The 20657-nt window shown below is 51.2% G+C and overlaps 1 protein-coding gene across 1 annotated transcript; it reads right to left on the bottom strand.

Annotated features, from left to right (window-relative positions):
- Positions 1-5255: 5255 nt before the first annotated feature.
- Positions 5256-20195, bottom strand: XRRA1 (X-ray radiation resistance associated 1; the record flags this gene model as incomplete). Its single annotated transcript, XM_082015035.1, has 17 exons — positions 5256-5781; positions 6339-6515; positions 7129-7241; positions 7364-7529; positions 8012-8272; positions 8724-8837; positions 10053-10151; positions 11185-11301; positions 12032-12072; positions 12983-13242; positions 14363-14461; positions 15088-15221; positions 16762-16859; positions 17536-17608; positions 18356-18427; positions 18602-18756; positions 20102-20195. The coding sequence occupies 17 exons, from the start codon at positions 20193-20195 to the stop codon at positions 5368-5370; spliced, it is 2487 nt and encodes an 828-aa protein (XP_081871161.1). The 3' UTR covers positions 5256-5367.
- Positions 20196-20657: the final 462 nt, after the last annotated feature.

Below are 20657 nucleotides of genomic sequence, written 5' to 3'. Positions count from 1 at the left end.
GTCAGAGCGTTACCATGCCAGCGTGTTGGAATGACCTGACTTGAGGACTGGTGGGGAGGGAGGCTGACTGGTATTTCTGCTGGGAAGTACCAAACAGATCCACCCGTCATACTTAGGAATGAATGTATATGAGCTGTCTGCGCCAGCAGTACGGGCCATAGGTTACTTTTAAGTAGAAGGCCGAATGCAGTGAAGAAAGACATAATATAAGGATTTTACTGAAAAGCATTATAGGAACTTGCACATTGATGTTAATGACACGGCAGAGAGCTCAGGTAGAGCAGCTTGGAGCCGTGCTCCGGACGCTGTGACCCAGGGAGCAAATGCAGCTTTTCTCCCGGTCCCTGTCTCTTCTGAGGCAAGAGGGTTTCATATTCTTCCCACCAACATTGAAATGTAGAAAGGGAAATGCTGGCCAGGTGATTTCAGGAATCGTAGAAAAGTTTGGGTTGGAAGGGACCTTTAAAGGTCATCTAGTCCAAGGGGAAGGACAGTCTCCCTGCTGACATGTACCCTGCGGGTTCTTGCTCAGTTAAGAGATCTCTCAGCACACCTAAGACCTGTCCTTACATGTCCAGGACTGGCCCAAGGAGGCATCTGACGCATCGCCATCCTCTTCCAGGCACCCGATGGGTTGGCAGTAGTTGGGACAGGAGCCCGGCCCTCCCAGCCCGCAGGCACACGGACGCGGGTGCTCGGGGCGACGCACGCCTGCCCTGCCCCTGCTCCAAGCTAGCTGTCTTCAGGTTCAAACCACTAAGAAAGCTCAGGTGAGCAATGCACTAAAAATTTCCACTTTTAAGTCATGCAGTCAGGCCTAGCAGGCTGGACCAGAGCTAGCTCGGAGCCTCTGGGCTCTTCGTGTTTGTAACACTCTTCCCCATCATCCATTAGCAGCACAATAATTGCGTTATTTCCAGTAATCAAGCTCGAAAAACATCAGCGTAACTTGATACTTGAAAGCTGCCTTGCAGTGTATTCACTGGGGACCCTCAGTGTCTACAGGGACCTTCGTCCAGGGCGGAGGCTGCGGCGTTAAGGATCTTGCTGACCCGTGTGCCAGATGACGAGTGGTATTTTCAGGATGTAAGTGAAGCACAGAGCTGGGGCAAACTTGCCATGACCCAGGCCCTGAAGGGAGGACATTAATCTGTGCATTTAAACAGATTGATCTGATCTAACAGATCTAAGAGAACGGTCATTGCCCAATTTCCTCAATCTAAAAAATGGTTGAATTTCCCCCTCCATCTTAAATGGTTAAAAAAAGAAAACGGGAACTGGTTTTCTTTTTCTCTCCCGGCGTACTTGCATAACTGCAAGGACCCTGGCGCTTTTTTCCTAATTGAACTGGATTTTTTTTTTTAAAAGAAATCTTATATTTTAATGGATAAAATTTATATATTTTAAATACTATATTTCAACAGATTGACACTTTCGTTTTGAGAAATCTTATAGCAATGATTCCATAATATATATCTCTCTCTATCTGTATCTTCTTAACACACAAACTACTCGATGTTTAAAGTCGTACCTAGGGCCAGCTAGACCTGGGCTGCTTTGCCTACCCGCTGCGGCTCGCGGGCGATGGCTTTCCATGCCCTCTCACGTGCCGCAGCCTCATTAGGTGCTGATTGAAGCAGGTGCTTTTGGCCCAAACCAAACCCTGCTCCTGTACCCAGCTGTGAACTGGAAGGAAATTAAGTCATTAGAGCCTTGACCGGACCTAGAAGAGCGGCGCAGACAGAAGGGGCGATGGCCTGGGTCTGCAGTGATTTCTAAAGAATAAGCTCAGGAGGGAAACCCAGAGCTTTTACTCAGAATCCATGCCATTTTTCCCAGCGTTTTGAGCTGAAGCGTGCATTTTTCCCAAGTGTATCTAGATTTATAATTATTTTTACAAGCCCCCTTCTCCCTGCTCCTTCCCTGCGGTTAATCCCTTGAGCCCGAATCAGAGTTCCCTAAACAGCTTCCTTCTTTATCGCGGCGCTTGGGCGGTTTTCGTCCAAGCTTGGGCTGCCGGGCGCTGTCTGAGCAAGCCTACACCACTAGATCTAGAACTAGATCTACACACTGAATGTATCCTTTCTTTCCCCTCTTAAGAGAGATTTTGCAGTCCAACACACCAGGCCAGTGTCTTAAATATCTTCTTTTTTACAAATTACACAAATATTTAGTTTTTTGTGTGTTAATTTCCTCTTTCTAAATCTGAGCTGGGCAGAAGCGCAGGAGGCAATGCCTGGAGCCTTCACTCACTGGGCAGCCGGCTCCCCCCGAAATAGAGAGCCCGCATCCTGGCAGCGCTGCTCGGCTCCCTAAGCATCACGCACGGTCTGTTGCATCCGCATCGAAGGAGACCTTTGGTCGTGGCGTTGCAGTCACGGCGTTGGACAGGTTGTGGTGGCAGCAGCTTTCAGTAAAGCATCAGGGTGGGATTGATCTGTGACGAGGTTGTGCGCCCACAGGTTTTTTTTAGTCCGATGAAGCTGCTGGCTGCATTTCTACGTTCGCTTCTCCACCTAGTTGCTTAAGGACTGGGGAAAACATGAGCCGTTTTCCAGCCGGCTCACCTAGACTCTCTTGCCTTCTTCCTGAGCTAGCTGGGCGGGACTGCCCTCCGCTGAAATCCACCCGAGGTGGCATCGGGTTCAAGACTCAAGGCGATGTGAAGCTAGGTTGAATGTTTTATTAATTTAACACTCTGTAAGTTTGTGTAAGCTTGCACAAAAAAAAAAAATAATTGTATATAATTACACTTAAAAGAGCAGGAATTCCCAGCCTCTACCCTTTAAAGGTCAGGTATGACGCTACCTTTGCCACAAATAATGCCAGCTGAGAAGTAAAATACCTCTTGCTGAACAGTGGATGCAGCACAAGATCTAAGATGAAACTAAGTATTTATTTACGCTTATATAAAAGTCATTTCTCACCCTCCTCCTTTCTGCAGCCACCTTCACTCTGGGATGAAGGCAGTCCTTGCCGGCTGTGGGACAGTGCAGGCGGGCGAGCATCCTCCCAAAATGTGAAGCTGTCTTCTCTTGTGAGAAGAAAAAACAAAACAGGTCAAGAGAGTGCTCTGCCAGTAGCGCTGGAGGGGCTGGAGTTGGTTCAGCGACAGAAGGACCGTGTCTGCCAAAGATGCCACCGACTCCGGAAAGTTGCTTTCTGACCCTCCGGAGCTCTCTGCCCGGGAAAAGCTGTACAGAAAGGTCCGTGTTTGGAGTCAGTGAGATCAGATAAATGAAGGAAAAGTGCCAAAAGAAGGGATCATGCCAGATGATTGTATAATGTTGTTCTATATTGTCAGTATTTTTTCTTCAAATGCTATTGTACATGCAGTGCACAGTAGTCATGAAGTGTAGCTTGAACAAGCGCTTCTATTTTCTCAATGAAAGCAAAGGGGGAGGTTGAAGCCTTAAAGACTATCGCTGATTTTAAAAACAAGCCTTCAGCAATGCTCCGAGGACAGACCCCAGGGCCTCACTGGGACCCTCCAAAAGCCCTGTGCCGTCTCCCAGTCGTCTGGCGAAAGGTTGACAAGGAGGTTGTCCCGTGCGCAGGGGGAAGCGTTTGACAAAAATTTGGCCCCTTTTGCCTGTTTGGGGACCCAAGAGGAAAACTAATGACTGTTGGACGCGGCGGTGTCACCTGGTACTGTGACGGAGACCCATGGGACATCCCCGTGGATGGCAGCTGGGTGGAACTGGGACGCGACACCAGTTTGAAATACAGCGCGGAAGCTGGGATGGTCCCCACGCGTCGCACACATCGGACACAAACCTTTCTCTTCCCCGTCTCCATAAAACACCGCGAAGCATCAGCTCTAGAATTAGCTCTTCACTATGCAAACAGAAAAACCTTCAGCTGGTGACAAAGGGGGTTTGTGTATGCCTGGTTTCCTTGGTGTTTACTGTCAAACTGTTTAAAACAAATCTAGATGTTGCTACACTTTTTTTCTGATAAACGCTCTAAATCGTCGTGCTTTTGTGTTCTTAGCTCGCCAGCGGAGCACTGGGGTGGTAAAAGACTTACGGTCATTTTGGGTCTCAGCTGAACCACCGTGGCTTCATCTGAATGTTTTAAAAAGTGATGGAAGTTATCGAAGGACTGCTGACTTGCATGTGTAAAATGTGTGGGTAAAATGACATGCAGGCGTCCGTCATGTTGTGGCTTCTGTTATTTGGAACAGAGTAAATCCTGCTTGTGAAAAAATTGTCACAAACCAGAAATATGCCAACTGTGTACAAATAACATGTACATTTTAACAGCAATGAGGACTTTAACTGCAGGACAAAGGCCGAGGTTAAAACAGAATAAAACCAGATTCTGACAGTGAACTACCTGTTTCTGCTGAAGTTGCTGCGCTTGGAAATAAGCAGGATCCTACTGCTGCCTATCGCAAACAGGCTACAGTCACCCCTGGCTGAATGAGGTTGTTGAATAACATTTTGCAGAAAAAAAGAAAAAAGTATAGTGACATATTTGTCATGTAGGTAAGCAGCCAGTGGGAACTGAGCGTCCTCTGTCACAGAATCACTAAGGTTGGAAAGGACCTTCAAGATCATCAAGTCGCTCCCCATCACTTGTCCCAGCCCCTCCGGTTGCACTGATGCAGCTGTTTTTTAGGGGAGCCAGACCGGAGGGGGGGGATAGATTTGGGGTTTTGATAACTATTTTGTGCCCAGCTCGGCTCCCTGAGCACACTTGGGCCCGGGTGGTCGGGCACGTACCTGCGGCAGGATGGGGCTCCGTGCTCAGAGCTGCCATGAGCGGCGCTGGCAGCACTGCCCTGGCGTGAGGTGGGTTTTCCCCAGCACTTGGCTGCGGGACAGACCGACACTGGGACAGTGAGCAGGAGCTGAAAGAACAGGGGAGCTCGTATTAGCTTGCCACTCCGTTAGCGGTAGCGGTGTTGCTGCTGGCCCACGGGCCCTCCTCGTACCAGCCATCGGTCAGCGCAGGCAGAGCCCCACCGTGAGCCGTGCTCATCATGGGACGGGGTGGTCACGGCACTGTCCACCCTGTTCATTGCTGGCCAAAACCTCCCTGCAATGCCCAGAGGGTGCAGTTGTTTTTCTTACAAGTCAGTTTTTGCACAGGGGTGGGTGAGCACGCACCATATTTTCTAGTAACTGCACAAGAGTGAGCAGAGATGTTTTTCACATGTGGTCATTGCGGTGTTGTGGTTGTATCGGTGCTTTCAAGCTGGAAGTCACTGCCTGAAAGCCTGAGATGAATCTTGTCACCACACTCCCTTTTCCAACCTCAGGAGGGGAAAAATGGCTCCAATCAAGTCACAAAATAACATACGTTTTATCCAAGAGAACCAAGGCATGGGATGCTTTATTCAACCCCTGGCCATACTGCGGACTAAACTTTGGGCACCTTCTTGGCCACTCTCTTCCCTGGCAGCTGTAGCTGTTCAGGTCTCCCCTGCTTGGATGCTGCCTCTGTGAGAAGGGCTTTTACCACCTGCGCTTCATCCAACGGCTTGGCCATCTCATCACCGACAGTCGCAGGGGGGATCTCCAACACCTCCTGGAAGTCCTCCATCAGCCTCTGTGCCTCCCGGTGCACCGTGGGGCTGGATTTCCTCTTCTGTAAAACAGAGGCTGGAAAAGGCCAGGCGTGTGAGCAGAGCAACGGGACGGCTCCTTGGCTGCAATATTTGATCTTCCCTCCCATGCCTCCACCCACCAGCAGCCTCAGCCCATGCATCCCCCCAGCACCAACCACGTCACCGTGGCAGGGGCACAAAGGCGACTGCTGGGTTCCAGCTCTGTCCTGGCACCCACATGAAACACGGGAGCCCCAAAAGCAAAGGCACTGGTGGTCCTGAGTAACTCAAGAGTGAAGACAGATGTTGTGGGTTCAAGCCTGGGCAGTGGCTCCTACTGTAGGCGGTAGAAAGTGCCTTAATTTCTTGCCTCTCTTCCCTTGGCAGTGCAGGGAAAAGAAGCAGCACCGGGGCGTGGCTGGGTGCTGCTTGCACTAACAGTTCAGGATTGTACCACCATAGGGGCTAGGATGGAGATAAAACATGGCCAGTGCTCCAAGACCCAAGTCCTCCTTCCTCTCAGGGGCAAAACTACTGGTACTCCAAGGCCATTCTCCCAACAGCTGGGTTTGGGGTGAGGTTAGTCCAGCTGTGGATCCGAAGGATCTGTGTTGCGTTAACCACTAGCCGGAACATCGGGGTCCAACCTCCTGGCGGGCTGAGGGCATTCAGGAGGCGAAGCCCCTGTCCTCTCTGCCATGATGTGGGGGAAGGCTGCTGCAATAGGAGGGACCCTCCGTTCCCAGCTCGGCCGCACCCCAGGACCCCACCAACTCAGGGACACCTTTAGGGTCAGATCCTGCCCCTGCCTCTGTGGTGCCATCAACAGGAGAGACTGGGAATGCAGGGACATACCCAAGGGGACTTCAGTGATGGTCGAGGTGGTTCTCATGGCCATCAGGATTCCTTCCAGGACCTCTGCTCTTGTCTTTCGGGCAGGAGGGCCGGGCATCCTCCCACGCTGCAAGGAAGACCAGGAGGCTGCAGCATGCCTCCCCTCTACCCTCCAGGCTGATGATCTTCCATCTCCTTTTCTTGCCCCTTCTCCTAAACTAACGGGCCCGTGCTTCTGCACGAGGTAGATGAGATGGTCTCTTTTCTTTGGACCAAGCTGGTCTGGTTTCGACACTGACTTTCAGATTATAGGTGTATGGAGCAACACTGGATCGGCTTTTCGTGACCTCAGAGCAGCGCAGTGGGTGCAGGGACGGTAGTTCTACTACGACCCACCCCGCAGACCCAGCTTGGAGGCTATTTCCTCCACCTCCCTTGGGATGGGGCTGGCTTTCTCCAGGGCACTGGTGGCAAGTGGTTCCCCCCGTGCTGCCCGGGGGCTAGCATGGCTCTTGGCCATTTACCAGCCCGTGTGCTGAGCTGCCCCATCCCTGCAGGTCGGTTCCCGTGGGGGCTGCATGCACCACGCCGTGAGGGAGAGAGAACAGTGAGGTGCTGGGATCGGGAACCCACGATGGCCAAGCCCACGCTCGGGCTGTCAGCATCCATCCAAACATGTGGGCTGATGCTGATCCAGATACAGATGCAAGCCTTCTCCCTGTGAAGCTTCGGCTCGTTACCTTTTTCTGAGGCACGTAGGGCTTCTGTACACTGTCCAGCTGTGGCTTGGCGTCCCGGTAAACCAGGGGGTGTTTCAGCATGTAGTACAGCGCTTGCATGTTCTTCTGTATTCCTGTGAACCAGAGAGAAAACAGAACAATAAAAGCCTTTGCTGCTTCTTTCTTGGTCAGACCATGCTGTTCATCAACCTGCCAAAGCTCTTCTAAGCAGGAGCCCTCTGCTATCTTCACTCACCAACTGGCTCAATAAAATCTGGGTCTGTGTCTCCACCGAGCAGCTCCTCATAGCCTTTGTATCGCTCTGGAACCACCTGGGATCTTCCTTCCCCTCTCTGCTCACTCCTCTTCTCCAGCCCGCCCTCTGCCACGGGTCTCAGCAGGGAGGAGGACACATCCTCCACCTCAAAGCAGCAAAATAAAGGAATTCACAGCACCACTTTCTTACCAGCCAAGCTGACAGAGTCAGCTAGAGTCTGCGGGGTCTCTCCTGGTGGCACTGAGCCACCTCATCCCATCTCTGCCCAGTGGGACCAGGCACAGGGGAGAGAGGGGCCATCCCCATCCCAGTGCAGGCTTTTTTTTCCCTGATAATCCCAAGAAATGGGAAATCAAGTCAAAAAGCTACCCTGATGAGCTCCTGCAGTTGGGACTACCCACCAAGCCAGCACAGGCCAGTGCCACCTTGGGAAACAGGCCACCAATTCTTGTTTCTTGGTCACAACATCACATTTATGCTTCTTGCTAGTGTTCCTTCCTTAAATAAAAGGAGGCTTATAACCAACAGCGCGTGCACACCCTTCATTCACTTAGGAAATGAAAGATTCATCTATGGACCATTTCTGGACAAGCCCTTCAGTCCTGAACACTTACAGCCTGGCCTCACCTGCGTCATGAAGAAGGATGCAACGTTGTCCTCGGCTGAGCCAGGAGGAGGCCTGTAGTCACATTCCCCTTCTCCTGGTGCCGTCCACTGGTTGCCAGATGGGGTCACAGAGCTGACAGAGGACAGCGGCTGGGACGGACTCGGAGGTGCAACATCTCTCACAGCCTCCACTGCAGCTGGGAGCTGTTTCCACAGAAAGGTCTTGGCAGGAGCTTCCAGCATCAGCGACCGCTTTGTGACTTTGGGGAGATGCGATGTGACCTGCGGGGACACAATGGACATCCATGCACGCTGCCACGAGTGTCAGCGTGGGGTCGGGTCCAATAGCTGGAGGCTGGTCCTTATGGGACAGGGAGTGCCATGGCAGCCCCAGCTCCAGGGACACCCTGGCAGCATCTTCAGTCCCTTGGGATCCCTCAGCCAAGGTCAACAGGCAGGACTGAACCCAAAATCCCAGCAGCAAACCCTGCCTGGGGCAGCAATAAGAGGGTGGTTGGACTCCCCAGCCTCACTCCGAGCAAAATACCTCCAATCCTTCCCACCCTTCCCTCCACCCTTCCAATCCCATGGGGATCCATGTGTCCCACCAGTTCTTCTCATGCTCCCCAGCAAGTTGGTTCCTGGGCAATCCTGCCCTGAGTATTACAGCAAGGGTTTCTTCCCTGCCTTAGGCAGGAAGAACCCCACACTCCCGAGGCACATCTCTCCTCACCTTGCGGCTGGCTTTGAGAGGGATGGAGCAGTGCCACCTCTCCGGGACTAGGCTCTTCTGTTGGACGAGTTTAATCCCCAGATTATGCTGGAGTAGCCGGGTCAGCAAAGGCGGCTGCCCTGGAAGAGCAGAGGCTCACCAGAATCATTAAGGTTGGAAAGGACCTCTAAGATCATCAAGTCCAACCGTCAACCCAACTAAATCATGTCCCAAAGTGCCACGTCTACACATTTTCTGAACACCTCCAGTGATGGTGACTCCACCACCTCCCTGGGCAGCCTGTTCCAACGCTTGACCACTCTCTCAGTAAAGAAATGTTTCCTAATATCCAATCTAAACCTCCCCTGGCGCAACTTGAGGCCATTTCCTCTCGTCCTATCACTAGTTACTTGGGAGAAGAGACCAACACCCACCTCACCACAATGCCCTTTCAGGTAGCTGTAGAGAGCGATGAGGTCTCCCCTCAGCCTCCTCTTCTCCAGACTGAACACCCCCAGTTCCCTCAGCTGCTCCTCATCAGACTTGTGCTCCAGACCCCTCCCCAGCTCCGTTGCCCTTCTCTGGACACGCTCCAGCACCTCAACGTCCTTCTTGTAGTGAGGGGCCCAACACTGAACACAGGATTCGAGAGCAGTATTCAGAACTGCAGGCAGCTGGTGGAGAGCCCACACCCTGCTCCTTCACCGGCAGCACGCTGCACCAACTAACCCCAGGCTCAGCTCAGAGTATGGCATTGCCCAGGGATGAGAGTAGAAGCCACCCTGTTTTGTAGGGAGATGCTTTAGCCCTAAGGACACACACCAGACTGGGCTACATGCCACCAAGGCCAGAAGAAGAGTCTTGACCTGTTTTATTTACTAGTCTACACGTACCTCGTGCAGGGAGCAACACCATTGCAATATTTCATCAGCGTCCTTCTGGCTACCTTCAGACGTTGCCTATCATGGCAACAGGCATGTTTGGGGTTTATCCTCCCTGCTCAGAAAGCTGCTGCAGGAAGAAATCTGGGCCAGCTTCAGACAAGACCTTTGGTGGGATAAACACCATTTGGGGAGCAAAATTCAGCTTGAGACTGCACCGCCGCAGTCACAGATGGGCTGTTATGGACTTCAATGGGGCCGGGAGCAGCAGCAGGGCATTAACAGTGTTTGCAAGAGCAGTGCTCATCTGTGTTGCTCTTTAGAGAGCAACAACGATTAAAGCACCTCCTCGAGGGCCTGGGCCAGGGCAGGAGTGTCCAAACATTGAAAGGCAACGAGGTCTCTGTCCCAGAAAGCTAACAACGAAGGAGGGACAGAGCACGAGCCCCGCGCAGAGCCGGGCTCATACTGTACCGCTCCGGGTGGTGGTAAGAGGGTTGTTGTGAAACGTCAGCTCCTTCAGGCACGGGAAGAAAGCCACGGGTAAGAGAGCTGTCTCATCTGTGATCTGCAAGATAAAATAGTTTATTGTTTGCTCTAAGCACTGAGTCACGCCGGAGGCTGTAGAGTTTCATCCCAACCCTCCCACCAAAGTGTGTTCCTCCGATGCGTGGGGACCCTGGCACTGGGCACGTGCATGCACTGGGGAGGAGGAGGAGGGAGATGGCATCCCTTAAGCAGAGATGTCCAGCAGCTCTGCTGCCTGTGAGTATGGTGGGTAGATGCAGCACTCCCCTCTCTCCTGCATTCTGCCGCCAGAGAACGGGTGCGTCCAGTGCTCAGAAGAGCTGCAAGGTAGAGAGGCAGGACTTTTTTCCTACTTTTTTAGAGCTGCAGCTCTAATAAAGCTCTGCCTCTACCTTGCGGTCCAAACCACAGCCTGACCAGGGCACAGCAGCCAGAAACCAGCTCACCAACAAGGCAGTGACCTAAACCAGGGTGATGACACATGGGGAATGGCAGCAGAGCTCGCTTTGCAAGCAAGCAGAGCCGCCCCATCACGTCACAGGGGATGCTCCTCACTGAGCGGTGGTAACTCAGCACTGCCAGCTCACCCGGCTGGGAAGCAGCGTGAGTTAAGCCCTGGGCAAGAGCCAAAAGCACCAGGAAGAGGAGCCTAAATGTTGTTGCATGTTACTTTTCTGCTGGGGCACGCTGAGAGCCCAGTGTGGCTCAGCAGACAGGTATAACTTGGCACTAAAACAAAAAAGTCCTCAATGAGACATCACCATCCACCAGGCAGCTCTAGCAAAGGATCAATCCAGGGGAGGGAAATCCTTCAGATACTCTCTGATTAAATCCCCAAATATGAAAGAGTTTAGACAAGTTAGGTGCAATTTAGCGGCCTAAATAGGCGTCTTGTCCCACCCAAGAGATCCTGGATATCTAACACATCCTCGTGGGCTGGCAGATGGACACAGGAGCTGAGGAATGCTGTGTCCTGCAGTGGCAGCTAAAGGTCAGGGTGTCCCCCAAAGCACTAATGCCAAACTCAAGCAGCTGAACCTTCACATCATCCAGAGCCACAGGATCCAAATCACCTTGTTGAAGGCCAGGCTGAGACACTTCAGTTCAGGAAAGGGAGCAGGAACATCCCTGCGCATGGAGGGAGCCGGCAGAATCTTAGAGGCAGATGGTTCTCCCTCCCTGGGAACAACCTTAAAGAGAGGACAAGAGTGTGAGCAGAGGCTCCAGTGGCAGGAGACACCTCCAGTGGCAGGATACCACCCTCCTGAGCCCAGACAGGGCTATAATTTGAAGTGCTTTTGGTTCAGACCCCCTTCAGAGGTTGTCTTGTGGCAGCTTGCTTTGGCCTCTGCATTACTGTGGGAGTCCTGCAGGGAGTCACGTCAAATGCAAACTCCATCATTCAGCACTGAAAACGTGCATGGGCTCAGGAGGAAGCAGCTGTGCTCTCGGGGAGCATGCATGTGCACATGTGCGTGTTACGCTAGAACATGCTGCAAGTGTTCAGCATCTCTGAAGCTCAGCACCTTACTCAAGTTCTAATAAAAATCAGGGTCTTTGGCTTCAAACACCTGTCATCTGGGGGAAAAGATTACAGGGCTAAGAATGAATGAACTCCTGAGCTTCAGTCCCCACCTGTGCCACAGAACACGCTTCCTCAGGCAAGGAGGGCACACAGTCACGACCAAATGGCAACCTGGCTGTTATCTGAAAGTGATATAAGTTTAAGTTCCGCCATCCCTTGGTTATGGGAAAATTTGCTCCCGATCTCCCTGATAAGAGACGATACTCACTGCGAGCCTTGCAGGCACCCAGAGTCCCAGCTGTACCCACGGGCTTCCTGAAACTCAGCTGAGAGGCTTGGGGAAGGGGAGTTTTGGAGCTCAAAGCCCAAACCACAGATAAGCCAAAGGTTCTTACCAGCACTGGGTGTTCCTGAGAGTCAGAATTAAAAATGACCTCTGCAATGAAACAGAAGCAAGGTGAGGGTTTCTACCTGAAGCCGAGCACTGGGCCAGCCCCAGCTGGAAAAGCAAATGGGCATCAGGCAGGATCTGGTTCAATGGCAAGATGTGCCCAAGGTGAGGGGGGATCAGGCCCACTGTAGCAGGCTTGCTGGCAGCCCCATTGCTCCAGGTGAGGTCCACATGCCCTGAACACAGCAGAAACCCTGCTGCTGGCCTCAGGGCAGCCAGGAGCTCCCTGCAGGTAGATTTTGGGTTGGAGTCTCACCCATGAGCATGAGGCCTTTCCCACATCATGCTGCTACCACCAGGACAGCACCAGAAGTTGCATTGTTGCCTGCTCCACAAATACCTAACAACAGGGACTGCTGCAGCGAGCCAGGGGATAGAAGTGCTTGGAGGAGCCCCACCAGCAGCCTCCATCACGCTTCAGGAATGACATCCAGAGCGGAGAGCTACCCCAGGAACACAGTCCCTGCACGGGGTACCTACTCACACAACCTTCCTGCCCTCTGCCTGTCCAGGATTCACAGCAATCCACTTCCCAACCTGATTTTTCTCCCCTATTTTTGCCTGTTTTCTTCCCAGCCAACATGCAATATCTCTTTTGGAGCAAGCTACTCTGGAGAAGTCCAGGAGAGAGAAAGAGGTGCTTCTGTCTGAACCATGGGAGATGTCTGCTTTAGCATGATTCATGGCCAGTAAGTTCCCAGTAATTATAGAGGTACAGGTTAGCTGAGATGTATAAAATGGTTCCATGTATCCCGCCCTCACTGTTTTAATTTTGTCAGGCTGCTTCACTCACTAATAAACATCCAGCAGATCCTCACCCTGGCGTAACTGAACCACCTCCCACTGAAACACTCAGCGGTTTCAGCGCAGGCAGGGAGAGGCAGGCGCTGCTCACCCGTCCTGTCTGGATCTCTGTCGTTCCATGACACGACATATTCAAGCTGTCCTTTCTTCACTTCCAGCTCTGCTGGCACCTCCCTGTTCTCCTGCTGTGGCAGCTGGGGCTGCTGCCAGAGGCTGCTCAGGGATTTGTACCACTCTGCCCTGAAGCTGTCGCCGTCTAGTGCGGGGTGGAGGAAAAACTGCCTGCTCTCTGCTTGGTGCAGGTAGGGGACAGCCGAAATCCCGTTCCTGTCCAGATTCAGCTCTCTCAGACTATGGGAAGAGGAAATGCATGAGAAACTCCACGATTGCTATTGGTGTACGCACCCGGCCATCTGTTCACCCCGGCGCCCACAGGGCAGGATGCTGGCCCTCAACCTGCCTCCTCGCTTAGCTTCCCAGCAGCAGTGCGGAGGCATCCGTGACACCCGCATCTTGCTGCCCTATTCCCCCTCCTCTCCAAACCCCAGCCACAGGCTGAGTTCTTGGCACAGCCTGGCATTGCCCTTGAAGCCCGTGACTTCGGTGACCCACACCAGTCCGAGGGTCATCTTGCTTTATGTTCACTTCTTGATGAGAATTTAATGGACAAGGAGACATCCTGGCAGTTCATGAAATCACCCAGGGCTCTGATGAGCTGCAGTCCTGCTGGGATTCTCTAACAACACTCCACCTTCCCATGGAAGCATAACCTCACCAACGCACTCACCCAAGGCCACAAAGACAGCTTAGGGCAGAGCAGAAACCCAAACCTCTGCACTCCAGCCCTCCAGTCTCATACCTAAACTTCGCCCACTCCAACTCCCCTCTCACGAACACTGTGGACAATGTGCAGATTCCTCCAGGAATGTCTTGGCAAAGCCAGGGCAAGATATCCACTTCCAGTTTGCAGCACTGGAGGGAGGCACCCAAGGAAGACCAGAAGGTCTCTGTGCTGTTCCCAAACTCAGCACAGCCCAGCTGAGAGCATGTGAACAGCCCCCCTTCCTAGCCACTCATGTCTGGCTGAATTAAACCCTCCTTAAACAGAGGGAGCTGATCCGCAGCCTCTCCCCGTGCTGCTGCGCTGAAAGAAAGGATGAATCTGGGGCAAAGAAGGGAAAATGGAGAAAGCAACTACCATTTCTCAATATCAGACCTGGAGATCAGCAAACACCCAGGGCAGAAGCTGAATTACCAGCCACCTGCTGGGTTTGGTCAGCTTGTGCTTTGCAGCAGGTTGTTTGCTTCTGCATAGTCCCATTTGCAATACTAGAGAGACTAAACAGGGAAGTATCCGAGAGAATCACAAAGATTTTGGTTTTCATTTTAAGCCTGCTACTGTGCAACAGCTGATAGAGGCAGCTGGCAGCCCCCAAAAGCCAGAGCTGTCTGCTGCCAGGTGCATCCTTACCTGCAGAGGTGAGACAGGCTTACAAAGACGCTTGGGTCTGACAGATGATTGTCATCCAGCGACAAGACCTCCAGAGATGGAAATTTTAAATGAGCAGAGCTACAGATACAAAGAGGCTCATTAATAACAAGCTTAAGCAAAGACAGGTGAAAAACACATCATTTGCTGTCAGCTGGGGAAGATGTATCCAGCGGGAGACTCAGCTGGGGCTGTTTTCATTCTTTAAATAGAAAACCGGTATCCTACCTCAAAGCAGCTAAATTGAATCGGTCCAAACAACCATCTAGCTCAGTATGTTATTTCCAACAATGGCAAACAGTGGATACCTTGGCATGGCGACTGTGGCTAAGCAACACGTGAAAGGTCTAATTAATGATGAATAAATCCAACCCACGTGGCTCAGCCACCGGACAGGGCTGCTGAATCACTGTCCAGAGGTTCCTCTCTAGCTGCTGGTGACAGCAGACGCCCTGGGTGATCTGGGGCTGAGCTGCGATAATGCTTTCCTGCCACCCAGCCACCGACCACTGGGTTATTTGATCTTCCAGTTTGCAAGGGAAGAGCTCTGCTGCCCAGACTGATAAATCACCAGCTGCCCACCACCCTCGCTGCTCACCACTGCCTTGCCAGCCCCACCGCTCCATCACCCTGCCTGCCTGGCGCATCCCACCGGCAGGCTGGCAGCTCCCCACCAAGCCGAAGCATCGCTTGCTGTGTGCACTTACTGCCATGAGCCTGCCAGGTCGGGAGGCAGGGACCGAAGCCCGTTGGCCGTCAAGCGAAGGACCTTGAGCTGGGGCAAATCTCCCAATGTCCAAATATCCTCAGGGGATAAATTATTGTAGGAGAGATCCAGATCCTGAAGGAAAGAGAAAAAACAAGCCCCTGGAGCAAAGAACAATGTCTGTTGGCTTTCCCCAGGTAGATATTAAATATTTACAGGAGACTTTTCGGTCGTGCTACCACCCACCCCAAAGTGATGCTGTGAGCATCTCTGATGTGCAGGGACTTCACTTACAGCTGTGGGACTCTGCACCTTGGCAGGAGTGCTCAGGGCTGGTCCCCCACTCACACGTGTGACTCATGGGACAACAGCCCGGAGGAAGCCAGGGAGCAGACCCGGCTGGGAGCGAGGACGAGGGTTTCTAGGATATGTGAGCAGGAATAGCTTTGCTGGGGCATTAAAATAGGCTGCATTTCCCCAGGAGGAACTCAAAGCCCTTTCCAAATCAATTTAATATGAATTTCCAATCAGCCTTCCTAGGCCTGATGTCTCCAGGCTGTCAGGAAAAGAGATCCCAGACACTGGCCATGGATTACGCTGAGATCCATGGGGGCGTGGCAGGAAGAGGAGTTTAGATGGGTCCCATCCCCACCTTTCCTAGCTGGTGCCCCTGACAGGACTGCTGACACAGAGGTACACTGTGGTGGACAGGATCAACCCTGGCTTCATGAGCCTTGGAAATTTGGTTCCCTATAACCTGGGCACGTGCCCATTGGCTGAGTCAAACCCTCAAGTGGGTTACCAGCAGTGCACAAGAGAAATGTGGGAGAAGCTTTCTTACGTTTCATGGGTTTGGGGACCTCCCAAAGCCTGCAGGGAGGAGGGAGGCCAGGATCTGAGCACACAGAGCTGACAGGTGAGCCACCAACAATTCTTTGAACAAGACAAGAAGAAAGAAACCTTTTAAGACAAAACTTTATATCCAACAGGAAACAGAAACGAGAGAAATCCAGGCAAGGACACCTCCTCAAGAAGAGAAAACCTAGATAAAATCAGTACAGCTGAGCCAGAGCCTGAGCTCTCTATAGCAGAGACCCACTCCAAGCTGGAGGGAGAGAACAACTAGACCCATCATACCAGGCACAGTTGCTTGTTCTTAGGTTCCACTTTGTCTCTTTTTTTAAAGAAAAACACAAACTGACCCTTTTGCTGTGTTAGAAAGGCAGCCCATCAGTTGGTGAAACTGCAGACACCCATCTGGGGAGGAGGAGGATGGGACGCAAAGAGGTAGAGCACAGGCTAGAGGAGGATGGGGATCTGCCGGGGACCACACGGCATGAGGGAGGTGAGGGATGCCACAGGTGACTGACACACTGCAGAGAACAGATCCTACAGCAAAGGGGGTGGCCCATCACAGGGGAAACGGAGTCCTGTGGGAAAGAGCTGAGCAATGGGGATCTGCAAGGGCTTGCTCCTTGCGGGAGGAAGCAAGATGTGAAGGTCCTTGAGGGACACAGCAGAAAGGATATCCCAGAGTCACAAGGAAGCAAAAAGAGAGAATGACCCTGGAGCTTCAGAGAACTCACACTGCAGGGACACAAGTCAATGCTATGCATAGGCTTCAGCATGATGGTTGGGAGGAGATGAATAAAGTCTCAGATTCCCCTCATCTTACTTCCAAATGCAGGAAGTCTCCAGCGGTGATTTTCAGATTTCTTAGTCTGTTCAAGGAAAGTTCCAGTTCCCGCAGTCCTGGAAACTTCCGAAATGGCTCTGCAAGGGTGGAAAAGAAAATGCTCCGAGTGAGGAACGGTAGTAACAGAACAAGCCATGTGTCACCTGTGTCTGGAATGGACCAAAACCAGCAAGAAGGAGAGCACTAGTATTATCAGCAGGCATGTTTGAAAGAAAATGCCAGCTCATGTTTGCCCGTATAATACATGATGCCCCACCAGCCTACTCCTCAGACATCTGCTTTGCTTTCGTGCATTTGCTCCCAACCCAGACTGGATTATTGCTTGAAGCCACTGATGGCACATTTAGCTTATATGTTTTACTAGTTATAAATGGATTTCCTTTTTTCTTCTTCAAATTAACTGAGCCCATGACACTGGATTTGGATTCACCTCCCAGCTCTGCCATTAACCTTCCAAGCCTTTGGGACAAGTCATTTCATTATTCCATGCTTCTATATATTAAACGGGGATTTTCTTTGTATAGAGCTTTGTTTCCTAACAACGAAAAGGATACCACAGTGGCACACAATTATCGTTAGTATAAAGGGAATTAGCACACGGATTTCAGCTCAGTAACAGGAAGGAAGCAATTGTGCAAAGTGCTGCATGTGTATCTTAAACCTCTTTGTAAAGCTCTAGGCCTTTGTTCAGACAAGCGTAAGCTCCCCCAGGTTGAAAAGCAGTGTCTGTTTTTCAGTAATACATTCCCTTACCTAGCGTCAGCAGGTTCTCAGCAGCATTTATAAAAGCAACGCAATCAAATTTCTCAAAATCATCTTCTTTAGCCTGAAAAATAGAGGATGAGGAGGAAATCATTCCGCCCTAAACTGATCCAAAACAACCAGATCTCTCCTTTCCTCAGAGCGCCTAAATCATAGCATTTCCCATAACTAGGTCTTCCTTTGTTTTTCTGACTATGGAGAGCACCTCTCTGAAAATATTCCTTTAATGCATAGCTGCCTTAGTAACTGACATCCTGAAGACCTGGACTAATTGAGCCCCAAAGCAAAGCTCCCTCTGTGTCCTCGCTGCTGACCTTGCTCCCGTGTGTGTCACAGGGCTCCTGGGTCATCTCATACCTAAGTGTGACCCAGCAAACATAGCAACATAGCCACCCTGTGCTTTAGCACATCTGACCTTCACAGCAGCAGGAGGGAACCCTAAAAAGACACTAAAAACCTATCAGCAGCCAATTGCAAGTTAGTCAAGAACCCAAATAAAAGTCACTTCTCAAGCTGAACTCCTACCATGGTTGAGATAAACATCCCTCAACGTGAAGAACAGCATTTTGGGAGGGGATGTAAAGTGGGGAAGGGGCTACACCCGATGAAGACCAAGTTAATTTGGTTATGAAGACATGATCCAGAAGTTTCTAGGACAAATCATCCAAGCCTATTCACAGCTGCCTGTGCAGGAAACACGCCTGCATCTAATGTGTGTTTTCTCTGATGTCTCAACACTTGAGTGCTAAGATGGTACATTTTTCAACTTTCAAGGCAGTTCCTTAATGTTTCTTGAGTCTCCGATACTCACAGAGGCCAGATTTTGGCTGCTTATGTTCACAGAGCACAGGTCAGAAGGGTTCTTCAAACAGTGGTGCTTCATCTGGCAAAAAAAAAAACCCACACAAAAGGTTAGTCCTGCACCACCCATGTGAGCAATCCTGAATGTTGTGTCCTGAGCCCCAAAACCAGACCTCAGCTGCCCCAAGGTGAGGGGGACACCCAGTTCCTTGCATCGCAGCAAGGGGAGAGAATAACAGAGGAAATGTGCACTCACCAGAAATGGCTTGTCTAGGATATTTTCTTCATTATTTTCTTCCACGGAAGCAGAATCTGGGGGCTTTCTCCTCTGCTGTGGTGTCTCCCCGGTGGTCCCCTTCTCAGTCCAAGCCCTCGGGGTAGCTCTGCAGGCCAGCACCCAGTGCCCAGAACCTGGCACGACAACGGACCAAGGCAGAGGAGACGGTATGGTGAGCATGCGACCCTCTAAACGTGCCCTGCTCCAAGTGGCTGCACTCTGCCTGGTTTTTCAGCCCAACACTGAAATCCATCATTTTGCAATCCCCTATATGGGGAAATACTGGAGTGTAAAATGTTTAGTGACATTAAATCTCTAAGGTAGAAACATTAAAACTACAGCCAGAGCCACAGAAGAGAAACATAGAATCACAGAATGATTAAGGTTGGAAAAGACCTTTAAGATCATCAAGTCCAACCATCAACCCAACACCACCATGCCCACTAAATCATGTCCCGAAGTGCCACGTCTACACATTTTTTGAACACTGCCAGAGATGGTGACTCCACCAGTTCCCTGGACAGCCTGTTCCAATGCTTGACCACTCTTTCAGTAAAGACATTTTTCCTAATATCCAATCTAAACCTCCCCTGGCGCAACTTGAGGCCGTTTCCTCTCGTCCTAACATTCTACTTTACAGATGGTAACAGAGCCTAGGTTGCAGACATGGAAATATGGGCCGGAAGGGCCTTCTGGAGATCTCCAATCCAACCTCCCGCCCAAAGCAGGACCATCAGCGATGTTAGATCCGTCCGTTGTGGCTTTGTCTAGCGATTCCACCACCTCCCAAGGTAACCTGGCCCAGAGCTGCACCTCCTCCCAGCGAAGAAGTTCCTCCTAATGTCCAACCTAAACCTCCCAAGGTGAAATTTTTGGCCTAGTTATGCCATCTGCCACCATTAAGAGGAGTTTGTAGCTGTAAGCCACAATCAGATCTCCACTTGGACTCCTCTTGGCCAAACAAAACTGACTCAGTACCCTCAGCCTCTCCTAGAAGGTCCTGTGCTCCAGACCCCTGGCCAGCCTGGTAGACGTCTTCACCGCTTCCCAAATCTTAGAAGACATTTCTGACATTTCTAAGCATTTCACAGATGCAACTCTTAAAGCCCAGAGTAAAAGGAGAAGCTCTAGCTCAGAACAGCTGCTGGAGAACCACCGTGTGCTATCCACGTGCCTGCCTGACACTTCCCTCCTGCTGGCATGTGGAGAAGGCTGCTGGACCCCTCATTTAATGTGTGCCCTAGACATCCTGCCCTCTTCATTTCAGTGAAGCTTCAAACAATTTTAAAACTTTCTGGGCACCGTTTTAAGTTCTTTTATCAACTGTTATCTGTGTTATCAGCTGTGATGTTTGATACAAGAAACCAGTTCTGTGTTGAGCTGGTTGGCCTAACAACAGGGCGGACGGTGGACCTGACCCGAGGGACACAACATAGTTCTGTAGGGAGACTTCACCAGCAGCACTCAAAGAAGTGTCACCTTCTTTACTTGCGCACAAAATGTTCCTGGCAGGGAAGCAGTTACTTGCATAGTTGCTTCCATCACCCATTTTATACAGTCCTGTCATAGCCATCTTGACTGCAACATTCCTGGGGAGAGTGGGCAAGAAATAAATGGGTTAAAATTTTCACTGGCTCTGACATTACTCTTTCCGAGCGTAGCTACAAATGAAGTGTCAGCCTGTATGCAAAGGAACACCATCAGGAACACACGAGGAGCATCACCTCCTAAAACAGAGAAGTAAATGAGGTGTCAGGAGTATGCGTGTTATTTTGCAGCTCAAGGTAGCAAAACGCAGACACCAGCGTGCATGTGTCAGACTGTGTGGACAACAACTCATGGGATTTATGCTTTACCCCCCATTCCTCCTTCCCCTTGTCACTTGTGAAGACTCCAGGAAAAGAACCGCACCAGTCACCGCTCCCCAAACCTCAGAAATAAACTTCAAAGGCGCTGCATCACTCTCGCCCACGCCCTGTAGCAGGAGATGGTCTCCCAGTGCCATCTGATGGCGTCTCCTCCACACTCGGACACA

The sequence above is a fragment of the Phaethon aethereus genome, assembly GCF_964289735.1.
Source record: "Phaethon aethereus genome assembly, chromosome: 1".
NCBI lineage: Eukaryota > Metazoa > Chordata > Aves > Phaethontiformes > Phaethontidae > Phaethon > Phaethon aethereus.
Note: the sequence above shows the minus strand (reverse complement) of the source record. Positions and strands in the feature narration are given on the sequence as shown.